The 20,631-nt window shown below is 54.4% G+C and overlaps 1 protein-coding gene across 3 annotated transcripts; it reads right to left on the reverse strand.

Moving 5' to 3' along the window:
* Positions 1 to 3,941: 3,941 nt before the first annotated feature.
* LDB1 (LIM domain binding 1) lies at positions 3,942 to 18,744 on the reverse strand. Of its 3 annotated transcripts, none has more exons than XM_032423362.1 (11): positions 17,305 to 17,406; positions 8,966 to 9,068; positions 8,797 to 8,841; positions 8,610 to 8,685; positions 8,395 to 8,497; positions 8,050 to 8,222; positions 7,444 to 7,566; positions 7,120 to 7,203; positions 6,902 to 7,025; positions 6,558 to 6,700; positions 3,942 to 5,875 (listed from the first exon to the last, which is right to left on the reverse strand). In XM_032423362.1, exons 1-11 carry the CDS (start codon positions 17,327 to 17,329, stop codon positions 5,645 to 5,647), a joined length of 1,230 nt encoding a protein of 409 aa, XP_032279253.1. In that variant the 5' UTR covers positions 17,330 to 17,406; the 3' UTR covers positions 3,942 to 5,644. The 3 variants fall into 3 exon arrangements, with proteins under 3 accessions (XP_032279253.1, XP_032279252.1, XP_032279254.1); XM_032423361.1 differs by having other exon boundaries at positions 3,944 to 5,875; positions 6,552 to 6,700; positions 17,305 to 18,744; XM_032423363.1 differs by lacking the exon at positions 17,305 to 17,406 and adding an exon at positions 11,644 to 11,798 and having other exon boundaries at positions 3,945 to 5,875; positions 6,552 to 6,700.
* Positions 18,745 to 20,631: the final 1,887 nt, after the last annotated feature.

Raw genomic sequence — 20,631 nt, forward strand, 5'->3', positions numbered from 1 at the left:
TCCTCTTCTCTATGCTCTTCACCTGGTGAAGTACTCCTCACCCTTCATGTCTTAGCTGATAGAACTTGGAGAGGCCTTCCTTAACATACTGATTGAACCACCGAGGTGCCCCCTCACCACCAAAATAAAGTTTTAGGAATACAGGTATCACCCGCTTTTCAAAAGTTCATGTTGAAAAAAAAAACCTTCACGTTAAACCACTTCACTTTTATGAAAGACCTCCATTAGTACCTATTTTCAATAAATGAAAGAAGTCTGAAGAAGATTTTCACTTTTGGGGCACCTGGGTGGCGCAATTAAGCATCTGACTCTTGGTTTCAGCTCAGGTCACGATCTCAGGATTGTGAGATCAAGTCCTACATCGGACTCCATGCTCAGTGCAGAGTCTGCTTAGGACTCTCTCTCACTTAAGTAAGTAAGTAAGTAAGTAAGTAAATCTTTTTTTAAAAAGCCTGAAAGGTTATTTTTTGAGTCTGGGAATGCTCAAAAAATTTTTCCATATAAATTATTGGTAATTGCTTCTTTACACCATTTTGTTACAGGTTTCATGGGAATGTTCTACTTTCCGATAGTGGGGAAAATCTGTAAATATAGCAAAGATAAATATATAAAGAGGAAAAAAGAATGATGGAATGGTGGGAGAGGAGTGGGATGGGAACGGATCACAGATTTCAGTTATTTCCAAGGTCCTTGTTTTCATGTTAATGAGTTCTTATAACAGTATTATAAATAAATAAATGTGTCCTGTGCATGGAACAATGAAAAGAACGTGTCATGAACCAAAGTTATGATTAATCTAATTCTGTGCACCTGACATCCTTAAAGGAAAAGGAGAGAAATTATGCTTACCTTCTCCAGACAGACTTACTTATTTGGGAGTGATGGTGAAAAGATTCTTCACCCCCAACCCTCTCTAGGATTTTTCTCCAGGGACTGTCTCTAGTTTCTCCTCCTGCAGAGGTGAGCTGGTGGGGCAGCAAGGAGGGGAGTAATCCAGGGTTTGGCTACTTCAGGAAAAGGGTCCCAGAATTGGTGGGAAAATGAACCCTTCCCAAGGCTGGAATAGGAACCTGGAGATGTGGGTCAGCTTCCATTCCTATCCAGCTTCCCCTACTCTCCAGGCTAAGAAGGGCAGGTGTGTAGTCTCCCACCCACTTCCTGTTGCGATTCATCAAAGACCTCAGGGTGGGGGTGGGGAGGAGCCTCAGAGGTGGGTCCTGAGAGGTGGGACTGTGGCCACATGGTAGACAGTTGTAAGCAGTCTGGATACTGGGGAACTGGGACCAGCAGGGGTCAAACCCAGCTTCTTTGAAGTTCAGCTTAGAACTGGGCTGCTGACTCAAAACATTTTACATACTCCCTTCCTTTCAGCCTGGCCCAGAATACTCCTGGGCCATTCTCAGCACTTCTTGCTCCTCCTTTGCTTGCCTTCCCTGCCCATCCTCCTTCATCCAGGCTGTAGCTCCAATCCCGTACCCTCACCTCAACTTCTACCAATCCCCAAGATAAGGCCCTACTTTATGAAGTAAGGATTAGGGGAAAGCCCTGGGGGAGCAGCTTAGAACTTTTCACCTTTCGGTAAGGGACTTGAGGTCAGATTGAACTGGGTTGGTCTGGCTGGGCTGGAATCTTACCTTTGGGGAAGGGGCTAGAGGTCAGGCTGGATTAGGCTAAGAGTATAAAAGAGGTGCTGGAATCGGGCTCCCTGCTCAGCGGGGAGCCTGCTTCTCCCTCTCCCACTCCCCCCGCTTGTGTTCCCTCTCTTGCTGTGTCTCTGTCAAAATAAATAAGTAAAATCTTAAAAAAAAAAAAGCGGGGGGCACCTGGGTGGCTCAGTCGTTAAGCGTCTGCCTTTGGCTCAGGTCATGATCCCGGGCTCCTGGGATCAAGCCCCGCATCGGGCTCCCTGCTCAGGGGGGAGCATGCTTCTCCTTCTCCCACTCCCCCTGCTTGTGTTCCCTCTCTTGCTGGGTCTCTCTCTGTCAAAATAAATACATAAAATCTTTTAAAAAATAAAAATAAAAGAGGTGCTGGAGGTTGTGCTGGAATTCCTAAGAAAGGGGCTGGAGGTCAGGCTGGATTGAGCTAGAATAGAAACACGGGGAAGGAGCTTGGCTCAGGCTGATCTCAGGGTCTGGGGGTTGAGGGCCTGTGTCTTTGCACTGGGGCTGGCTGGGGTACACAGTTGGGCTGAACCAAACTTTTCAGCATCATGCTGGGGTCTGGGGCTGGGCCTTGAAGGGACTTTCCCTTCCCCCCAACCCTAGCAATTCCTCCAGACTAAGGGCCCTCCCCAGAGGGGCTGCTGTGGCAAACAGGGAGGAGTCAGATCTAGGGCTCCAGAGGAAGTCGCTGGCCACTGTGCTTCCTGAGTTCAAAAAGTGGGTTCCCCTGTCTCTCTGGCTCACTACCTTCCCCCAAGAAAGGCAGAGTCCAGGCCTGGCAATCTACCTCTTCCCATTACCACTGCCTCTTTCAAAACACACACTCACACACAGAGGATATGAATCTGCAATGTTGTCACACAATTGCTGGTGCAGCAGCCCCGTAACACAACACAATACTGCCGAGCCATGCATTCAACAACATACCCTCATTTACGTACTTGTAGCCTCCCAGTCACACCCAACAGTCATGCCTTCTCTGCTTTGTTCAGTACCGCATCTCTAGCACCTAGAGTTAGGCCTGGCACCTAGAAAGGGCTCAATGAACAAATAAATCCAAGACACATCTCATAAACAAATGCATAGATAAGCCTACATACATATTCACACATGCAATGTGCCCTTACATACCCATATCCAAGCCCTCTCCCAGCCCGGCAGTCACATACACATATACACTGGCAGACACTCAGGCAGGAAAGCCAGATGTACACACACCTAGTTCCAAATGCGGACACGCTGCAGATCGATGTTACCTAGCACTCCCAGGGTGAGTTGGTGGTAGCAGCTGGCTGGTAAATGTCCATCAGGTCAGGCCTGCAGCGGAATGAAGTGGGCATGTGCACGAATGCAGGCGTTGGGGTCCTGAGGCAACGGGCAGTGAGGAGCTGGGCTGGCGGAGGACGGGCCAAGATAACTATACGGATTGGAGAGGGGGTGGGAAGGGCCATGCAGTCCTTTCCTCTGGTTTCTTCCTGCCAGCTGGGGAGGTGAGAGTAGAGGTACAGGTCTATGAGGCTACTTCAAATCCAAAGACTTTAGTGGCGTAATAGTCTGAGAGGCCGGATTCCCCTGTTGGGATGAAAAGTCTGGGCAGAGGAATTGGTAGGTGCTAAGATCCCATCCCCAACCTAGAGCAGGGTCTCCCTATCTTGCCAATCTTCTTTAATGGTGGGAGAGAAGAGAGAAGGGGACTTGGGAGGAGTCACCACCTGGAAAGGAGTTTAAAAAGCACACCATTCTTCCTTCTACCGAAGGAGCTTCAGGCTGCCCCTAGCAATTGCACTCAGGCATTCTCCTCCATGTCCCCACCCAAAGTCAGCAAGCAGACAAACAATCCAGCTACTCTCTTACTTCCCCACCCAGGACCTAACACCAGGGGATGCTAGCTCAGAGAGCACAGCTGGGCTGGTAGGATGGAGGCTGGGTAGGGGCAGGAATCACTGACAAAAACAGGACCAAGTCTCCCAGTCATTCTAACCACCCAAAGCTCCTCCAACCCAAGCCTAGGCAAGGACCCCTCCCCCTCCCCAACAGTCTGATCCAGGGCCTTCCATCCTAAGAAACCTGCCTCAGGAAGACCATCTGTCTGGCAGCCCCATGGCAGTTGGGGGTGAGGAATAATTGTCCCAGAGGAGGGAGTCAACTTTTGAGGGAGACAGGGCCAGTCTGGGACAGGAGGAGCAATGGCAGAAGAGTGAGGGGAAAAGATGAGACTGAAGGGGGATCCACAAACATATTCCCACTTCCTTCCTAATAACTGGTTTTAGGGACTGTAGAAAGGAGGGGGGGAAAGACTCCTTGGGACTGAGTTGTTATTAGGCATCAATGACCAACCAAGACAACACTCTCAAACCAAAAAGTCTCTTTATTGATCGGTACCATACATGACTCAAATGGCCCAAAAAAAAAAAAAAAAAAAAAAAAAAAAGGCATTACATTTGGGGTGGGATATCCATCTTCCCCACCCCTTCCCTCAGCTCGATACAATACCCTCCCAACAGTGGCAGCTGGAGTGAAGGAAACTGGGTGTGGGGGACCCCAGAATCCAGAAGGAAGAGCAGGGGAGAGAGGTGGTGCTAACACTTCTGGAACTGGCCACAGGAAAAGGCAGAGAAGCCACAGAGCTGGGCCCAGACCCATGGGACCCTACTCCTGGCCTCACCCTGGGCCCAGAGCCTCCGAGTGTCCAACTGTGAAACAGAGCTGAGGATCCTGGCTGCTTCCCCCCTCCCTTCTACGAGGAAGGGGATGGAAGGGATATTGGAGATGAAGACCCTTTACTTCAGCTGGGGAACAGAGGTCTATTGCTCCCAGGTGGGCTTAGAGCTGGGACATCCTCCGTGGCTCCTTCCCCTCTTTGGAGGACAGGGGAGGACTAGATATACAGTTTGAGGAGTTGGGGGGAAGAGAGTACTGGAGAGAGTGGATGAGCCCCTCCCCCTCCATCCCATGCCAGCCCAGCTGAGACAAAACAAACAGTGACAAACAAGGCGCTCCCTTCCTGCCACACTTCCTAAGGGAGGGAGCCTCCCGTCCCCCCATCCAAGACAGCTGCTCTAGTGGAGGACTTGTAAAGAATATACACGCCATGGGGGAGGGGGTTGGGGTGGGATAGTGGGGGTCACAAGCACTAGGACAGCAGGCCAGAGTCCTGGAGGATGGGGAAACAGAGACAACAGCAGGGGGTTGTCACAAAGATGAGGCCATCAATGGCCCCCTACCCCAAGGTATGCCTTCCCCAGCTCCAGTCACCCCAGAGGAAAAGGGAAGAGAGATGATAAAGAATCTCCTTGGTCTGAAGCTCTCAAACTGTATAAAATGGTAATACATACCCCCCTACCCCCACACTCACCTCCACCTGGGCCCGAAGCCCCACATTTGCCAGGAGTAGGGAGGTAGCTGGACTTTTTAATAAGGGGAAGAGGGGGTACATGAGTGATTTTTTTTTAAACTTACATTTTTAATAATATTATTTTTTAAAAAACTTGGGAGCTGGCACAGGTGGCTGCAGGGAGGAGCTAGAGCTTTACCCCTCTACTACCAGCCACCCAGGGGAAGGTTTAGGAAAGGGGCACTCAACCAAGCCCCATAACTTTAAGTCCCTAGGGGCTGTGGGATAAACAACCCCAGGCTTGAAGGGGGTGGAATCAGGAGGATGCGGAACCCAGAACCTGGGGTGAAGATGGAGGCAAATGCCCTGGGGGTGGTCAGGACATTTCTGAGAGGCCCAGGGTCCACAGAGGCATCCATATGAGCACCCCTTTCCCCCAAAAAGGCTCTGCAGAGGCCAGGCCCAGCCCAGGGCCACTGGGGGGCAAATCTTGGCACCTGCCCCCAGTGAGTCCAGTTCCTCCCTGAAGTGGGTGGATGGAGGCTACCCATTTTAGATGCTCAGTCTCTTCATTCTGTCTTCTGCTCCCTAGGGCTGCGAGGGGTGGGGCAGGCAGGCAGAGCGCTGGGTGGCCATGGCAAGGCCTTTACTGGGAGGCCTGTGACGTGGGGTTCTCCGATTTGCTTTCTTGGCTGGATGGAGGCTTGCTGTTCCAGGGGCTGTTGGCGCCCAGGGCAGGGGAGTTGTTAAAGCTGTCCTCGTCGTCAATGCCGTTGGCCGCGTCAAACTGGGTGTTCTCCAGCCGGGTGATGAGCCTCTCGTCCTCGTCCCCGAACTCCCCGCCCATCAGGGTGGGCTCCCCCACCACCATCACATCCTGAGAGTGGCGGAGGTCCCCAAACATAATCGGGGCAGGGGCTCGCCCAGCCCAGGGCAGCAGAGAGCCCCAATACCCACCCAGGAAACTCAACACCCCCAACCCCTTCTCACCCAAATTTAAAACCCCAACTCCTCTGACACCCTCAGTCCCTGGAATCCTTCCCACTGAAGGACTGCAGAGCATCACAAACACTAGATTCTAGGAGAAGTCAATCTACTCCCCTCGCTCCCTAGTTCATATCCCCCAAACTTCAGGGCGCTCCTAAACTTCCTGTTTAGGAAGCAGAGAAAAAACACCAAATGGGGAAAGCGTGTACATGTGCATATGTGTGTATTCTAAATTCGCACATGTTCAAATTCACGTGTCCCTCTGTCAGTGTGTGTGTATCTGATGGTATGTGGGCCTCTAAGCTATCTCTCCTGAACATCCATGTTCTCACAGCTGTCTCTGTCCCTTTATGTCCTACGTTCTGTCTGAGTCTGTGATCACAACCATGGCACGTGACTGACAAGGACTCTCATCAGTGACAGGAGCCAGCCCATGCTGGCAGAGCACACCAGGAAAAACTCTCTTTGCTTCTATGCCTGCTAGTGAGCTCAGGCTGGGACAGGGTCAAAGGTTAGGGGTCAGCAGTAGGGCAGCCCAGAAGAGAGAAGAAAGCCGAGATGCTTACAGGTACCTGGCTGGAGAGGGCGAAGGTGCTGGCTGGGCTCTTCTTCTTGCTGTTGCTGTTGTTGGCGTTGCCACCCCCCGAGCTCATGGTGCTGCCCCCTGACATCTTTCGTTTCCGCCGCTTGCTGGGCTGCTGCCGCGCGGGCTCCGCTGTACCAGGGAAAGGAGATTCAGGAGGGGCAAGACCTCGGGTCCCCTGTGCCCCATTCTGGCCCCTAGGGAGCCTGAGCCTACCCCAATCCCAATCTCACAGACCCAAGAGCAAGGAAGGGGCTTCGTGAGGAGAGAGACCCAGCGCTGGGGAGTGTCACCAGACCCCGGTAAGAGCAGGGGCAGGTGGAAGGCACTCACCGGGGGGTGCTACCATGCGCTGCCACTTCTGGAAAAGGCAGGTCTTGAGGCAGTCACGGGGGCTGAGGCTGTAGGTCTTGTGACGGGACATGAGCTCCTGCATGGGCTCGAGTATCACACACAGCTGAGGGGAGACCAGGAGGTGGCTTGTCAGGGGAGAGCTGACGGAGCTGACACCAAATGGGATGGGGGCAGAAACCGGGTGGTCAAGGACTCACTCGGAGGTAGTTGAGAGTGGAATTGGACAGCCCACACCGGGTGATATTTTTGGAGAGCTGATCCAACATCTGGGGGTCCTGGGCCTAGGTGAGGAGAAAGAACAGAACACTAGCACCTGGGTTGCATCTGCTCACCTGACTTATCACCTGGGCCTCATGACACTCCTGAGAGAGAAGAGGGGCTCCTATGAAACCCATTTTTCAGACGGAGATACTCCAACTCTCTGTCTGAGGTCACGGTCAAGAAATGGCAGACCTTGTGCCACCCACCCTTCCCAGTGCCTGCCCTCAATCCCTGCGGCTTGGGTCCTGCCCACAACTCACATGCATGGCAAGGATGCTGCGGGGGATGAGCTCTCGGTGCTGCCGGATGCTGAAGTGCCACGTCTTTATCCGCATCATGTCGTCAAACATGAACTCTAGGTACAACCGGCCCTCCACACACACCTGGAGACAAACTTGTCACATCTCAGCCCCCTCCCCACGTACCTGAAAGTATACCTGTTCTCCCGTTTGCTCACAACTCTCCCACTGAATACACTTCTGCCATCTGCCCATAAATCTGGGTGCATAACTGACAAAGACCATTCCCTCATACACCTGTCACAAGCCTGGCCCTTACTTACACACACACACACACACACACACACACGCAGTAGAAATGTTGAACAGACCCTTGTCCTCTTCCCAAGTAGCTGGTGATACACTCATCTGCTATAAACTCATTCACTGGTATACCCCTGCAGCCCAGAAAACCGTCATGTACAAACTCAGTAAATGCTTGATGGATGCTGCAGCATGCCTGCCCTCCCTTCTCGTCTTGCCACTTCCTGTTTTGCCTCCCGGGGGAACAGCTGAGTATATTTTGGGAGAAAGGAGGGGAATCAAACCCAGGTGCTTCAGTGTTCCACATCCAGCTGGGCTGCTGACCTGGGTGAACATGGGTTTGCCGTGCTGGGTCACCATGCTGCCTTGGTCACAGTCGAGGGACACAAAGTTGCTGTGGAATGCCTCCTTGGGATGCTTAAGCACATAGTACAGCTCCGTAGCACCCCCTTCAAAGATGCTGCGGAAGTAGCGTGGGATCAAGGTCCGGCCAATGGCTGTAGAAATGGGACAAACTCAATAGAACAGAAGGACCTCCAAAGGGGTCAGGCAGATGCCATCATCGCCAAAACAGATCCCCGGAGACAAATACCTACTCCCAGTCCTTAGATGGACACAGAAGGTATTACTCTCACAGCAGAACCAGCAGGACCCCCAGAGGCCACTCACTATATCTCTTTGGTCCATCCTCCAGGCAGAAAGTGATGGTTAACATGGCATCATCCTCAAAGAACTCAGTTGTGAAAGCATCCCACCAGAGATTGTCACACTCCTAAGGAGCACAGGGCGGGATGTTTGTGTGTGTGTGTGTGTGTGTGTCAGAAGACACCCCACAGGGGTTCCCAGATGGTCCTCCCCTCCCAGCCCTCTTCCCCTGGCCATACCTCTGTCCAGTTTTGAAGCCGTTTGTTAAGCTCAAATATTCTGTAGTCAGTTTGGTTGCCATATGGTGTGTGCCTCCTGAGGGAAGTGAAGAAGGGAGGTCAGTAGGAAAAGAGCCTCCCCACCCCCCCACTTCTGCCTTCGCCCATATAATGGAAAGCACCTTCCTCCTCACTGGACTCCACTTACCCAATCCCAGGCTCCAGGTATGTAGGCGGGTACATGGGAGTTGGGCTGTGTAAGGGAAGAGGCTATGAGAATGGGGGTGGAAGACAGGAATTATTAGGGAGTGTCACTCCCTCCCCCTTTTCAGGCAGGATCCCATCTGAAGAAGAGATGGGAAGTGGATAAGACTCACCCCACATCCCGATCTAGCATGGTGCCGGGATGGAAGGGAGGGAAGGCGTTGCCGTTCGGGGGCTCCTTCGGTGAGTACAGCTTGAATGACTTTGAGGAACAACCTAGAAGGCAAAGGAAAAAAGGGTCCTGTGAGTCCCAAGGATCTTTCCTGGAAGTCTCCTAGACTGTGTGGACAGGGACTGGTCTTCCAGAGACCCCGGAGTGGGTGGACTAGGGGAGGGGGATGACCCTAAGGAACACCTACCTCTGCTTCTATATCTAGCTTCACTTTTGTTTTATCATGAAACTAGAAGTACTCAGCCCTAATACCCAAGACCCCATTTCTTCATGTGGCTGAACCCTGGATGAGAGAACTGAAGCTGGGAAATGTCAATACCATAGAATAAATGAATATCCAAACACTAGAATCTAATTTTGATAAATCCCCCTTCCATCTGTATCATATTGTTCAATCATCACAAGCACCTCGTGAGGTAGCAGGGTCAACTATAAAATCCCCATTTTACAGATGAGGCAACGGAAAGCTCAAGGGAACTTGCCAAGATGATAGAGCTAGTAACTGGCAGAGCTAGGATTTGAGCCTAGATCTGATTCCCATATCCTGTAGTATTTCCACCCCTCTATTGCCCTCTGGAGACCAGGCTGGGGGAGGGGAAAGGGGGGGTGGAATTTGCCAACTCCCTGCCCCTCCTCCAGCCCCAGGGTCTCAGGAGGGCAGGGGATAGAAAGATAAAGGGGAGTGGGTGCCTGCTGGGTGCCTCCCACCAGATAACCAGTTGGGCCTTCTGCCTCCCCCACCAACGGCCACTCCCTTATCAGCCCAGCCCCCTCCCCCACACCCACACCCACCATGGGTCTAGTATTGTCTCCAAACCAGAAACCCAAAGCCTCAACCTCCTTTCATTTCTGAGACTTGCAGTGGGGAAGGGAGATAGACAGGCTTCCAATGGATTCCACTCTATTTACAAACCTAGGCCTGGGAAGGAACCTAGGTTCCAGGGGGCTCAGTCTAGGAGGCAAGTGCTAACTAGACAGAGGTCTCTGCTTGTGTGTCTCTGTGCATGGGCACACATGTCCCCTATCCACCTTAATGAGCAGCACACTGTTCCTGGAGTACTGTTTCCTGGAAGTATTACATTCATAGTTGGGTATGAACCAGGCACCCGTGCAATCTTATCTTCCCCCTCCCAACCAGATAGGAGGGGAAACTGAGGCACAGAAACAAAGGTCCTAGCCCCAGTCATAGGTGCTTCCAGGCATCCCCAAAACTTGATTGCATTTGGAAGGGGGACCATATTGGCTATATCTAAGCCCCCTCCCCAAATTAGATACAAAATCTATTTTGTTCCTTAGGGGAAAGAAACAAAAGAAGACCCTGTGCCAACATGCATCATTTAATTATCTCTCCAGGGCCCCCTCCTCACAATATGGGCAAAGGAGCGTCCCAGAGGGGCCTACACTACACAGTTCCTGAGGGTGCCAAGACTCAGAGCCTGTGTGTGCCTGTACACACGTGTGCCTCATCCTGCCTAGCAGGCTTCCACCCTCAGCTCGCCCTGACTTGCCTAGCAAGAGCTGGAACCCAGCAGCCCCAGGCAGGATCAGGGTGCCTGCAACAGGCCCTTGCTCCGTACACGATCTCTCACAGGCCACATCCACATGGCCCCAGCACAGCGCACAGCCTTCACATGCCAGTCTGGACTGAATGAGGAGCCTGTATCCTTAGGAAAGAGACAGTCGCCCCCCCCCCCCAGCCCCAAATCTCCCCACTCTGTAGACAGGTAGAATAAGGCCACGTAGGTGGCCCCAGCTCCCAAAGCCTACCAAAGGCCAGGTCTGGCCAATGAACCCAAGAGTCTAGATTATGAGACCTGGCCCTTGCCCCCTAACTAGGCCATCCTTTCCCCAAAAGCATCACCGCCCCTGCCCCACAGTTTCAGGGCTACTTGAGAGAAATGTGTCAGCTCAAGACCCTCAGGAGAAGAGAGGCAGCACACTTGGGTTCCTCTCTAATTTTGAAAAAAGTTTCAAGAGCTTCAATTTCTCTCACCAGAGACCTGGCAGACATTGCCTGGGGCTGGGTAACAGTTCTGAAGAGCTAAAGCCCAAAGTTCTAAGGCCTCTATTTACACCTCCAGTGAATGGACACAAACAAACTCAGCATCTCTTCGGAGCCATAGCAACTCCCAGTAGCCCCAGCACAAGGGCTTGGGAGTGAGAAGAGAAGGGGAGGGAACATCACCCAGACCATCTGTCCCTGTTGCTGCCTGTCCCCAGCAGCAGGGGTAGAGGGAGCAAAGTGGGGGTGGGGGTGAAGGGGATGTGTCATCAGCCTTGGAGTGAGACATAGCCCCCACAAACACACACAACCTCTAGCAATCTGGGAGCCCTTAGGAGGAGGAAGATGAGAGGAAGAGCCCAGAACTAGTAAAGTTTTCTCAGGATGGGAGCTGCATCCTGGGGCTGAGGGGGGCACCTCCAGCTGGGCATTTCCATGGTAACCAGCCTGACCTGAGGGCAGGGCCCCTCCCTTTGGGGGCTGACACAGGTCAGCAGGCCTGAGAGCCCTGGCCTCTCTGAGCTGGGGCACCTCTCCCCCAGCTAGCATACCAGGCCAGGGCCAGATCCAGGATCTTCCACCCACCCCCAAAAGGCTTGCAGGGTGCCCAGACTTACCTGGGAGAACTGAGGGGGCCAGGAGAGGTGCGGGGAGCGGCTGGAAGCCCAGAGGGGCCTTGGCAAGGGTGAGGACTGAGGGGACCAACTTCAGCCGCTCATGTCCCGAGTGGGACAGGCAGGCCTGGCTGGGAGCTCCACTCCACGGGCCGCACAAAGACTCGCACGCACAGCCTCGGCCAGCCCCGCAGCGGCCACAGCCCCGGGGGAAAGTTACAATGGCCACTGGGCCAGGGGCTGGGGGCCAGGGGACCGGCCTGGGGGGCGGGGGGCCGCGGGGAGTCCGGAGCCTTCTTTGTTTGCAAGGTTTCCCTCAACAATGGCTGCTCCGCTCTTTCCTCTCCTCCTCCTCCTCCTCCTCGGCTCTCCCCGCCGCCGCCTCTCGCTGCCTCTGCCTCCAAGCAGCCCGCCCGCCCTCCCCAGGCCAGTAGGCCCCTCCGCGGGAGCACCAGGAGAGGCAGGGCCCGGCACTCACACTCACTCACACTTGCACACGCACAGACACACGCAGCGCCCGCCGGCTCCCTTCCTTTTCTCCCTTTCTATCCCTCCCTCCGCTCGCTCTCCGATCTCCGAGCCTCTCTCAGAATGAGGCCCCAGGGCGGGCGGAGGGTGGAGCTGCCCCCACCGGCCCCGCCCCCTCCCTGCGAGGAAAGAGGAAGAGGGAGAGAGGGAGGGAGGGAGAGACGGAGGCAGGCAGGGAGGACTGCTGAGAAAAACAAAAGAGAGACAGAGACCGAGAGAGGAGAGAGGGAGAGATGGAGACAGAACAGATTGGACCTGGAGAGACCTGGATGGAGGGGAGGTGTGTGGGGCCAGGAACTGAAATGCCCCCAGCCCCCAGCCTGATGCTCAGGGGTGAGCAGGCCAGCCAGAGCCACTGGCAGGGATGCAGAAGGGTGCTCTCCTCTCTGGAGACTCCCAGCATCTTCTAACTGCCTCCCCAACATCCCCCAAATCTCTCTTCCTCTCCACTGTGATCTCTCAGGTTGGAAGGCTAGGCTTCGGCCCCTGGTGAAATCCCAGAGCAGCTGGGGGGAGCCTCCAGGGGGTTATTTTTGACAGAGACACACACTCTGCTTCAGCAGGTAAACAGTGATTGGAGGGAGGGGGACACTCCAGGCTCCCTGTCCCCAACCCAGCTAAGTTCCTAACTCCCTTCCCTAACCCCCACCACCAGAGTCTCGTGGATGCAAGGGAAAGAGGCCCTGTCACAGCTAGGGAAAGCCAATTTGCCCATCCAAGGGTCCCCAGAAAGGACCTAGTCTGCTGCTGAATCCTCCCCCATCCCAGGGAAAAACTGGTATACGGTTACTGAAGTAGGGCCTGTTCTCCAATGCAAGGGGGAAATCCCAAGAGAGTAGGCGTTTCCAAAACTTGGGTAGTGGGCCGCCTGGGTGGCTCAGTTGTTAAGCATCTGCCTTCGGCTCAGGTCATGATCCCAGCATCCTGGGATCGAGCCCCGAATTGGGCTCCCTGCTCAGCAGGAAGCCTGCTTCTCCCTCTCCCATTCCCCCTTCTTGTGTTCCCTCTCTTGCTGTGTCTCCCTCTGTCAAATAAATAAATAAAATCTTTTTAAATAAATAAATAAATAAATAAAACTTGGGTGGTGGTCCAGGCCCTACTACCTGGACAGATAGGAAAAAGGAGAAACACACACACACACACACACACACACACACACACACACACAGGGGTGCAGCCATACAGACCTCCGACTGCTTTGCAATTTGAGTCTCTGCTCCTTATTCCCTGCCCTGCCCCCCCCAACCACATTCACACAGCCCCACGGCAAGATTTCTCATGACAAACATACTGGTTGTGCAATAATACTGCACCTGGCTCCGTGAACATCCTCCACACATAAATAACACATCTTACTTTCACATAAATCAGAACCTGATACACACAAGCTGCGACATACCTCAAATGCTAAATAAACCCAAACCCAAGACAAACACACACACATAGTCTACGGCAGCTCGGACTTCCGTACACACTGGGACCTGTGACACATGCCCTTTGACCCCAATACATACACCCAAACTGCATTATGGCCCCAGAACCTGTGACAGACTATTACATACACACCCTGACCTTTTGTTACCAGGGACTTACTCCATAAACCACCCTCCTGAAACCTGCATACCATTCTCCATCATGGTCTGACCATATGATATGCTCCAGCTTTCACAAACGTATTGAAATCTGTGACATTCAGCCAGACCCTGCAACATACTGCCTACCACCAGGAATTGAAATATTCCATTGACTCCCAAATTAGCAGCCCAACTCTGAGATGGCCACACTTCTCCCCTACTGACAGGACAATTCCTGTCATTTGTTTCATGCCTTTAAACTTTCCAAAGTGCATTCATAGGCAGTACCTCAAGAGATCCTTACTGACTACAGGGCCAAATATGATGCTAATTTGAACAGATTACAGTGAGACAGGAGGGCCTGAACTGGAACCCTGGACTTCTAACCCCACTCATACAAGCCCAGCCCTGGGGCACTGCAGCCATTCCTATTCCCTTCCCCCTCCAAGGAATGGCCACTCCAGGCCCCAAATGACTGTCTACATAAGGAAGAGGGATGGGTGTGTGCTCTGGCGTCTGCCCCCAGTTTAGAGCTCAGAACCCGCACCCAGTTTGTCTCCTCAAATTTTGGAAAGAAAGGCTCCTAAATACCAAGATGTATCAGGACTCTGGCCCATCACTCAAAAAGGGGCCCTGCTCCTCATTCCCGTTCTCTAGCAAGTCTGCTCCTCTCTCAGTTCTAACTTAATTCCCCCACTTGCACAGAAGCAGAAGAGGTTCAGCTAAAGAAAGCAAGTCGGAGTTAGAAGGCCCTAAAATTGGGGGGGGGCCAGTGGGGAGAAAGCAGGGAGCAGCAAAGAATGACAAAGGTGATGAAGGAGAGAAGAGGAAGAGTACCCATCCTGGAGGTGCTACTCTGAAGGGCAGCAGCCTGTCCCAACCCACAGGATAAGGTACCAGCACTGCCCCCTGCCCGGGCCCCTGGGGCTCCCTGACCCAGGCCTCCAGTGTGCCTGCCCCCCTTCCTTTGTCTGTGCCCGGCCTCCCGTTGGCCTGGCGCTCTGCCATCCTCCTCTCCTGGCTCCCAGCCGCCACCACTGCTGCCTCCTCCCCTCCCCCTACTCCTCCCTGCCTTAACCCTTCTGAGCCACATGCTGCCCCAGACAGGCCCTGGCTCCCTCAGCAACCTGCCCTGCCCCAGTGATGCCCCTTAGCAGAGGTTCTCCCTGCTCCTGACCAAAGCTTCAGAAGCTACTACCTACCCCAGAAGCACTATGGGAGCTGGGGGGGAGGGGTAGGGGTGTGTATGTGTGTATCTTGTGGTGTTTCCTTCCGCGTTTGCATGTGTGTGGGTCTGCGTGTGCTCTGGCTTCCCTCAGTCACATGTGTGGGGCATGTGCTGTCTCTGCTGGGCTGGGGGAGGAGGAGGAGCCGGGAGACAGCAGAGCACAAAGGAGAGACTCAGACAGGCAGGCAGGCAGCAGGCAGGCGGCCTGCCAGGGCGCCTCGGCCCCCACCCCAGGCCTGCTCAAGTTGGGGGGGGTGGGTCTTTGGGCCTGGACTGTACACGCTGCCATGATGCCCTTGTATTCAACCATGTGCTCCCACCCATCCATACAAGCCTGGTCCCCTCCCTTATTCCAACTCCTAACTCCCACCCCCTGGCCACTCTTAGGCCTTTCCCCATTTGGTTCTCCTTGAAGTCTAACCTCCATCCACTCTCTGTGGCATCAATCCATGACTTCTTCACATTCAGGGAAAAAAAACTCCCCACTCTTAGCCATCGTTTGCCCCCCTTTCCTCCAGCCAGGCCACCCAGACACACAAAAGGAACATGTCTTTTGGGGCACTGACTGAAGCTGTCCCCCCTCACACACCCCTGTGCATGGGTCCTCTTCCTGTCCCCATGCTGCTCCCAGGGAAACTGAGGGGGAATCTTTATCCTTTCTCCTACTGGACCCAGCACCCTGCCTCAACTTCAGGACCAACCTCTCATCTACCTCCAGCCTGACAACCCTTCCATACCTACCTCCTACCCACTATTTGTAGTAACTAAGAATTAAAATTTAAGACCCAGCCCTCTAGCTTGTTCAGAACCTTAGTTTCTGCTAAGTTCATGTGTGGTGATGGAGGATGAAGGCCATGGGGAGGACTCACAGTGTGGATGGATCTGAATGGGTACCCAGCACAGGGCAATTATAAAGAAAATACACATATAAACATGCACACCAAGCTGGTAGGAGGAGGAATGATGGGGCCAGGCAGGATTCCAGCTTGGCGAGCTCTTCCCTCTCCTCCTCTCCCCCACCCTCTGCAGCAGGAGCCAGGGGTTCCCACACCCGGATATTCCAGGATCCTCAGGCTCTCTCTACTAGTCCTCCCTCAAGGGCCCCATGCCCCTTTAACGTCAGCCTCACCAGGCACTTTAAATGTGTGCCCAGCCCAGCCTGGCCTGTCACATGATTTTCAAGGAAGCTTCCGCACTGGCAGCTCCCCTTGGGGATTGTGTGTATATGTGTGTGTTGTTTGTGTATAGTGGGGGTTCAGTTGTGAAGTATGGGGCTCCCAGAGAACAGGGCATGTGCAGAAGCAAAGGATCCAAACCAGACTAGATTCTGGGACACCTGACTTTCAGAAGAAAGCTAACTCCAGCCTGGGACAAGATGAGGTCCTGCACATAATTCAAGAACCCAGAGTCCTGAGAATGAGGATATAGACAAGTGTTCTGAGGCCCTCTGAAAACTAAGTCTCCAGTCACATAGCCTCCTGGCAGTGAGGTAGAGCCCTCCCCCTCTCCAGGAAAGAACTCAAACCCAGGCTGTCACTAGCAAGAGCTGATAAGTGTTTTGGGGAGACAGGGATCTGGGCCTGAGTCCTCTCCCAAGTTCTCACTCTGGGGTCAAGTATTGCTCCCCTGAACTCGACTCCCACAAATCACTCTATTTCCTAACTTGCTTGGAGCTGCCACATTCCCCCTCCCACCAGGGTGGAGATGCCAGACCCTGAGGGCCCAATTATCTGCCCCCCCCCCTTCCCCAGAGTACCTCCTGTCCCTCAGGAGGGCTAACCTTCCCTGGCAACAGGCAGGAAAATTTGGAGGAGGGGGACAAGATGGGCCCCAATCAATCCCTCCCCCCAAACACAGTCCTCAGAAACAGCCTGGAGGGGGGTATCACAGGAAAAGTAAGAGGGGAAAAGGCAGCAGGGAAGGGGGGGGCAACCCGAACCAGCCAATCACAACTCTATGATGACCTGGGGGGGGGTCAAAAGTCCAGACTCACTTCTGATTGGCTAACACACTGGAATTCTGGGAATTTCGGCCCCCCCAAACCTCTCCTCAATTAGCCTCCCCCACCAAAACACACACACACAGACACACAGACACACACACACCACAGACACTTAAGACTACCCCTAGCACCCCCTCCCATGCCTCTGGGCTGCTGCGCATTTGCATGTGAGGAGAGCCCTCCCCCGGACTAAGGCCCCGCATACCCCTCACAGCCCCCGACCTCCGCCATGCCATCGACGCCCCCCACACAAGTTCTCGCCAAACAAGGGGTGAGGGATCTGCCGGGAGGGCTTGGGAGGGAGGGGCCGGGCGGCCGCGCGCCCCACTCACCAGGACAGGCACAGCCCACTGACATCTTCACATCGCCCGCCGCTGGGGGCCCAGCCGAGTCACGGTGCCCGCCCGGCGCGGGGACAGGCTAGGCATGAGCCGCCGCCGCCGCCCGCGGTCCCGCTGCCCTCGCCGCCGGCCCGGCCCGGCCTCGGCCCGGTGCTGGCGGCCCCTGGCTGCAGCGAGGGGCCTGTCAGGCGCGGAGCAGACAGGAAGGAAGCCAGGCAGGAAGGCGAGCTGCCTCTGCGTGTGTGCGCGCGGGTGTGCGTCTCCGGAGTGTGTGTCCGTGTGTGCGCGTGTGCGTGTGCGTGTCTGTGCGCTCCCGCCGCCCTCCCCGCCGCCAACGCCGCCACCGCTCGCCCCCTCTCCCTCCCGCGTCCGCTCGCGCTCTCGCTGTCGTAGGCGCCCGCTCTCCAGCCCCAGCCGGGCTGGGCCGGGCTTTATTAATATGCTAATTGCCTGCTAGTGGGAGGGGAGAGCCGTGTCAAAGTGACCCGGGCGAGCGCGCAGCGAGCGACGACGTGCGTGCGCCGCGCGGCGGGCGGGCGGCGAGGGGCCGCGAGCGTTCAGGGAACGGCATGCATGTGACGCAGCTTTTAAAAAAGGAGACGGAGGCAAAGACCCCAGAGGGGAAGGGCGGGGGAGGAATAAGAGGCGAAGCCTCACACTCGGTGTCTGTCCTCGGGGCGCCGCCGAGTTGGGAGCGTAGCTGAGCCGGAGCGGGAGCCGGGACTGGGGGAGGCGGAGCCAGGGTGGGCCGTGAGGTGTAGCTCTTTTCTCCACCTCGGCCGCGCTCTGGGAGGGAAAAGGGACTGCCGACCCCCGCCCGTGCTCTCTGAGACCCCAGTCTTACTCTGGAAGGCCTTTAAATCCCATCCTCCCACCCCCCACCCCAACCTGGGCGGGGAAAGCACTATCCTAATTCCTGTTGCAGCCCAACTCACCTCCTCCCTAAATTAACCACCCCTCCCTTGCCTGCTAAACCAGTTAGGACTAGAGCCAAAAGGGTTAATTAAGTGGTGTCCCCGCCCTCCCCCGCCTAAGGGCTGAGATCCTGGGTTTTGCTGGGGGGAGGGGGCGGTGGAATGACCGCCAGGTTGGACTGGGGAGGGGGTAATCCGCAGGCCATCCTTCCCCCTTGCGGGCTCTGACTAATCAGTCAAGACACTCTCCTCCCTTCCCCCTTTCTCCATCCAGTCTCGGCCTCCCCCCACTCCCCCTCGCCTGCAAGCTGCTCTCCTTTGAGGGCCTCGAGACTGGGGAAGAACAGGAAGCAGACCCCTCCAGTGCCCCCTACCCGTAGGGGCTGAGGCGTTGGTGGGGAGTGGGAGGGAAGAAAGTCTGCGTGGTCGGTGTAAGGAACACTCCTTCCCCAGGGAGGAGCCTCCCAACCTTCGGGCACTCCTCAAGGACTCCCCAGCCCAGCCCTAGGAAGGGGGGGGGCTCCATCTCCATCCCTTCCCAAAAGCCCAGCCTTAGCTGCCTCATAAACAGGAAATACCTATTAGCAGGGAAGAGGGAGGGGAAGGGAGCTGTCTGGAAGAGAGAGCTGGCCCTCTCCCTTCTGGGGGGTCCCCAGCTGCCAGCTTAAGCTTTAAGGTGGGCTCCAGGAGTAGACACTGGGACCTGGGCTGGTGTCCCCTCTCTAGGGCGTCTGGCCCAGACTGGGTAGGGGATCCTCCCTTTTGTTACTTGGGAGAGGGGGCGCTTGATTGCCCCCACTCCTGCCCAGAGTCTGCACAGCTGGCTTGACTGGCTGGGGGAGGGTTGCAGATGTTGAAGTTCAAGTGTTTATGAGACCCCCTTCTCTCCACCTTTGTTTTTGCTGAGGGAGCATGAAATGATGGGGAGATGCATAGTTGGGATTGAAAAGAGGGCCTGCCTAGAGAGGCGAACCCCCTCCATATGCTAAGGAGAGGATGGGGGAGGGGAGCTGTGGTTAACTCCGGCATTCCCAACCACCTTGTGGATTCCCCCATCCCAGGGGTGGGAGGAGAGGGGGGAAGCTGCAGAGAGACGTGACTGAAGCCATCCATACTTAACGCAGGTATTTCTTTGGCAGCATCCCCTGGCTGTATCTATCGCCTCCTCACATTCCCCCAGGCAGAGTTCAGCACTAGAGGGAGTAAGGAGAATCTAAAGCAACAGAACCCACGCCTGGAATTTGGGATACCTGGGTTTGAATTCCAGCTTTGCCCCTCATTAGAGCAAATGACTTGAGACAATTGACTTTCCTACTCTGAGCTCTGGCTTTACCCTCTGTAATTGGTACCTGCAGCTTGGTGAGAATCAGTAGACAAGGTATGCCCAGTCACCTAGCCTGATGCATGCCATGTAGTCAGTTCTCAATATACTTTAGCCCTTTTCTGCTTTCTGTGAGGTTATCTGTTATTTCTAGAGTGTCAGGAGTGGGCTGGATTGACTGGAGGACTAGAGATAGTGTGGAGGAGAGGGACTGCCTGCTTTGAACCCTTTCTCCATTGTCCATGAGGTTGCCTTCCCCCAATCCTGTGACCACTTAACCCTGAGGCCACTCATTCCAAACAACTAGCTGGGCCAGATTCCATGGTGATCACCAATCACCTGGGTGGACAAAGGGGCTTGCAACCCACCCAAAAGGAACTTGCCTCCTCTGAATCTGAAGTTCCCTTCTAGATTACACATATGGAAGTTGGAAGTCAAGGAAGAAGCAAAAATGTGTCGAGGATACAGTGTGTACCAGGCACTGTGCTAGGTGTTTCATACCTGAGATCTCACTTTTCATAACGACCTTAGGAGGAAGATATTATTACCTCCATTGAACAAGCAAGAAAAGTGATATCCAGAGAGATTAATAAATTTGAACTTGTCTGTAAAACATTCTTCTTCCTCTTCTTGCCTACTAATTAGTTAATGCCTCTTTAAACCTCAGTTTCTAGCTTCACCTCCCCTTGGAAGGAACCCCTACTCCCACCCCAGCTGATCCAGTGGCCCTGTTTTCTTTAAGGAAATATCTCAGTGCTGTTGAATGGGTGATTAATGGCTTAAGTCCTTGAGGAACCAGACTTACAGAGGTTAAGCATCTTGCCCAAGGTCACACAGCTAACAAGTACTCAACCCAGGGCTCTTCTCCCTGCCTTAACTTCTAGTATGGATCAGACCTGGGGAAGGAGAGGACATCTTTGGAGCAGTTTTCCGAATTGTGGTGCAGGCAAAAATGGGAACTTACAGCTGCCTGGCAGATGGACCTGGGGTCTGGTAGGGAGGCAGTGAGTCTATGTGGAAGGTCTTTAATATAATGACATGTCCTGGAGGATGGCAAGCTTAGCTCATTTGGATGGATGAATA

Source organism: Phoca vitulina, unplaced genomic scaffold, assembly GCF_004348235.1.
Source record: "Phoca vitulina isolate PV1807 unplaced genomic scaffold, GSC_HSeal_1.0 scaffold28, whole genome shotgun sequence".
NCBI classification, from domain to species: domain Eukaryota; kingdom Metazoa; phylum Chordata; class Mammalia; order Carnivora; family Phocidae; genus Phoca; species Phoca vitulina.

What these genes read in the sequence shown, in the direction of transcription:
- LDB1 (XM_032423361.1), bottom strand. Translation starts at nt 17,329, where the DNA reads ATGTCAGTGGGCTGTGCCTGTCCTG. An exon ending in TACCTGGAGCCTGGGATTGG is followed by an intron (nt 8,686 to 8,796) that starts GTAAGTGGAGTC and finishes CACTTCCCTCAG; the next exon opens with GAGGCACACACCATATGGCA. An exon ending in GCGCATGGTAGCACCCCCCG is followed by an intron (nt 6,701 to 6,901) that starts GTGAGTGCCTTC and finishes TCCCTGGTACAG; the next exon opens with CGGAGCCCGCGCGGCAGCAG.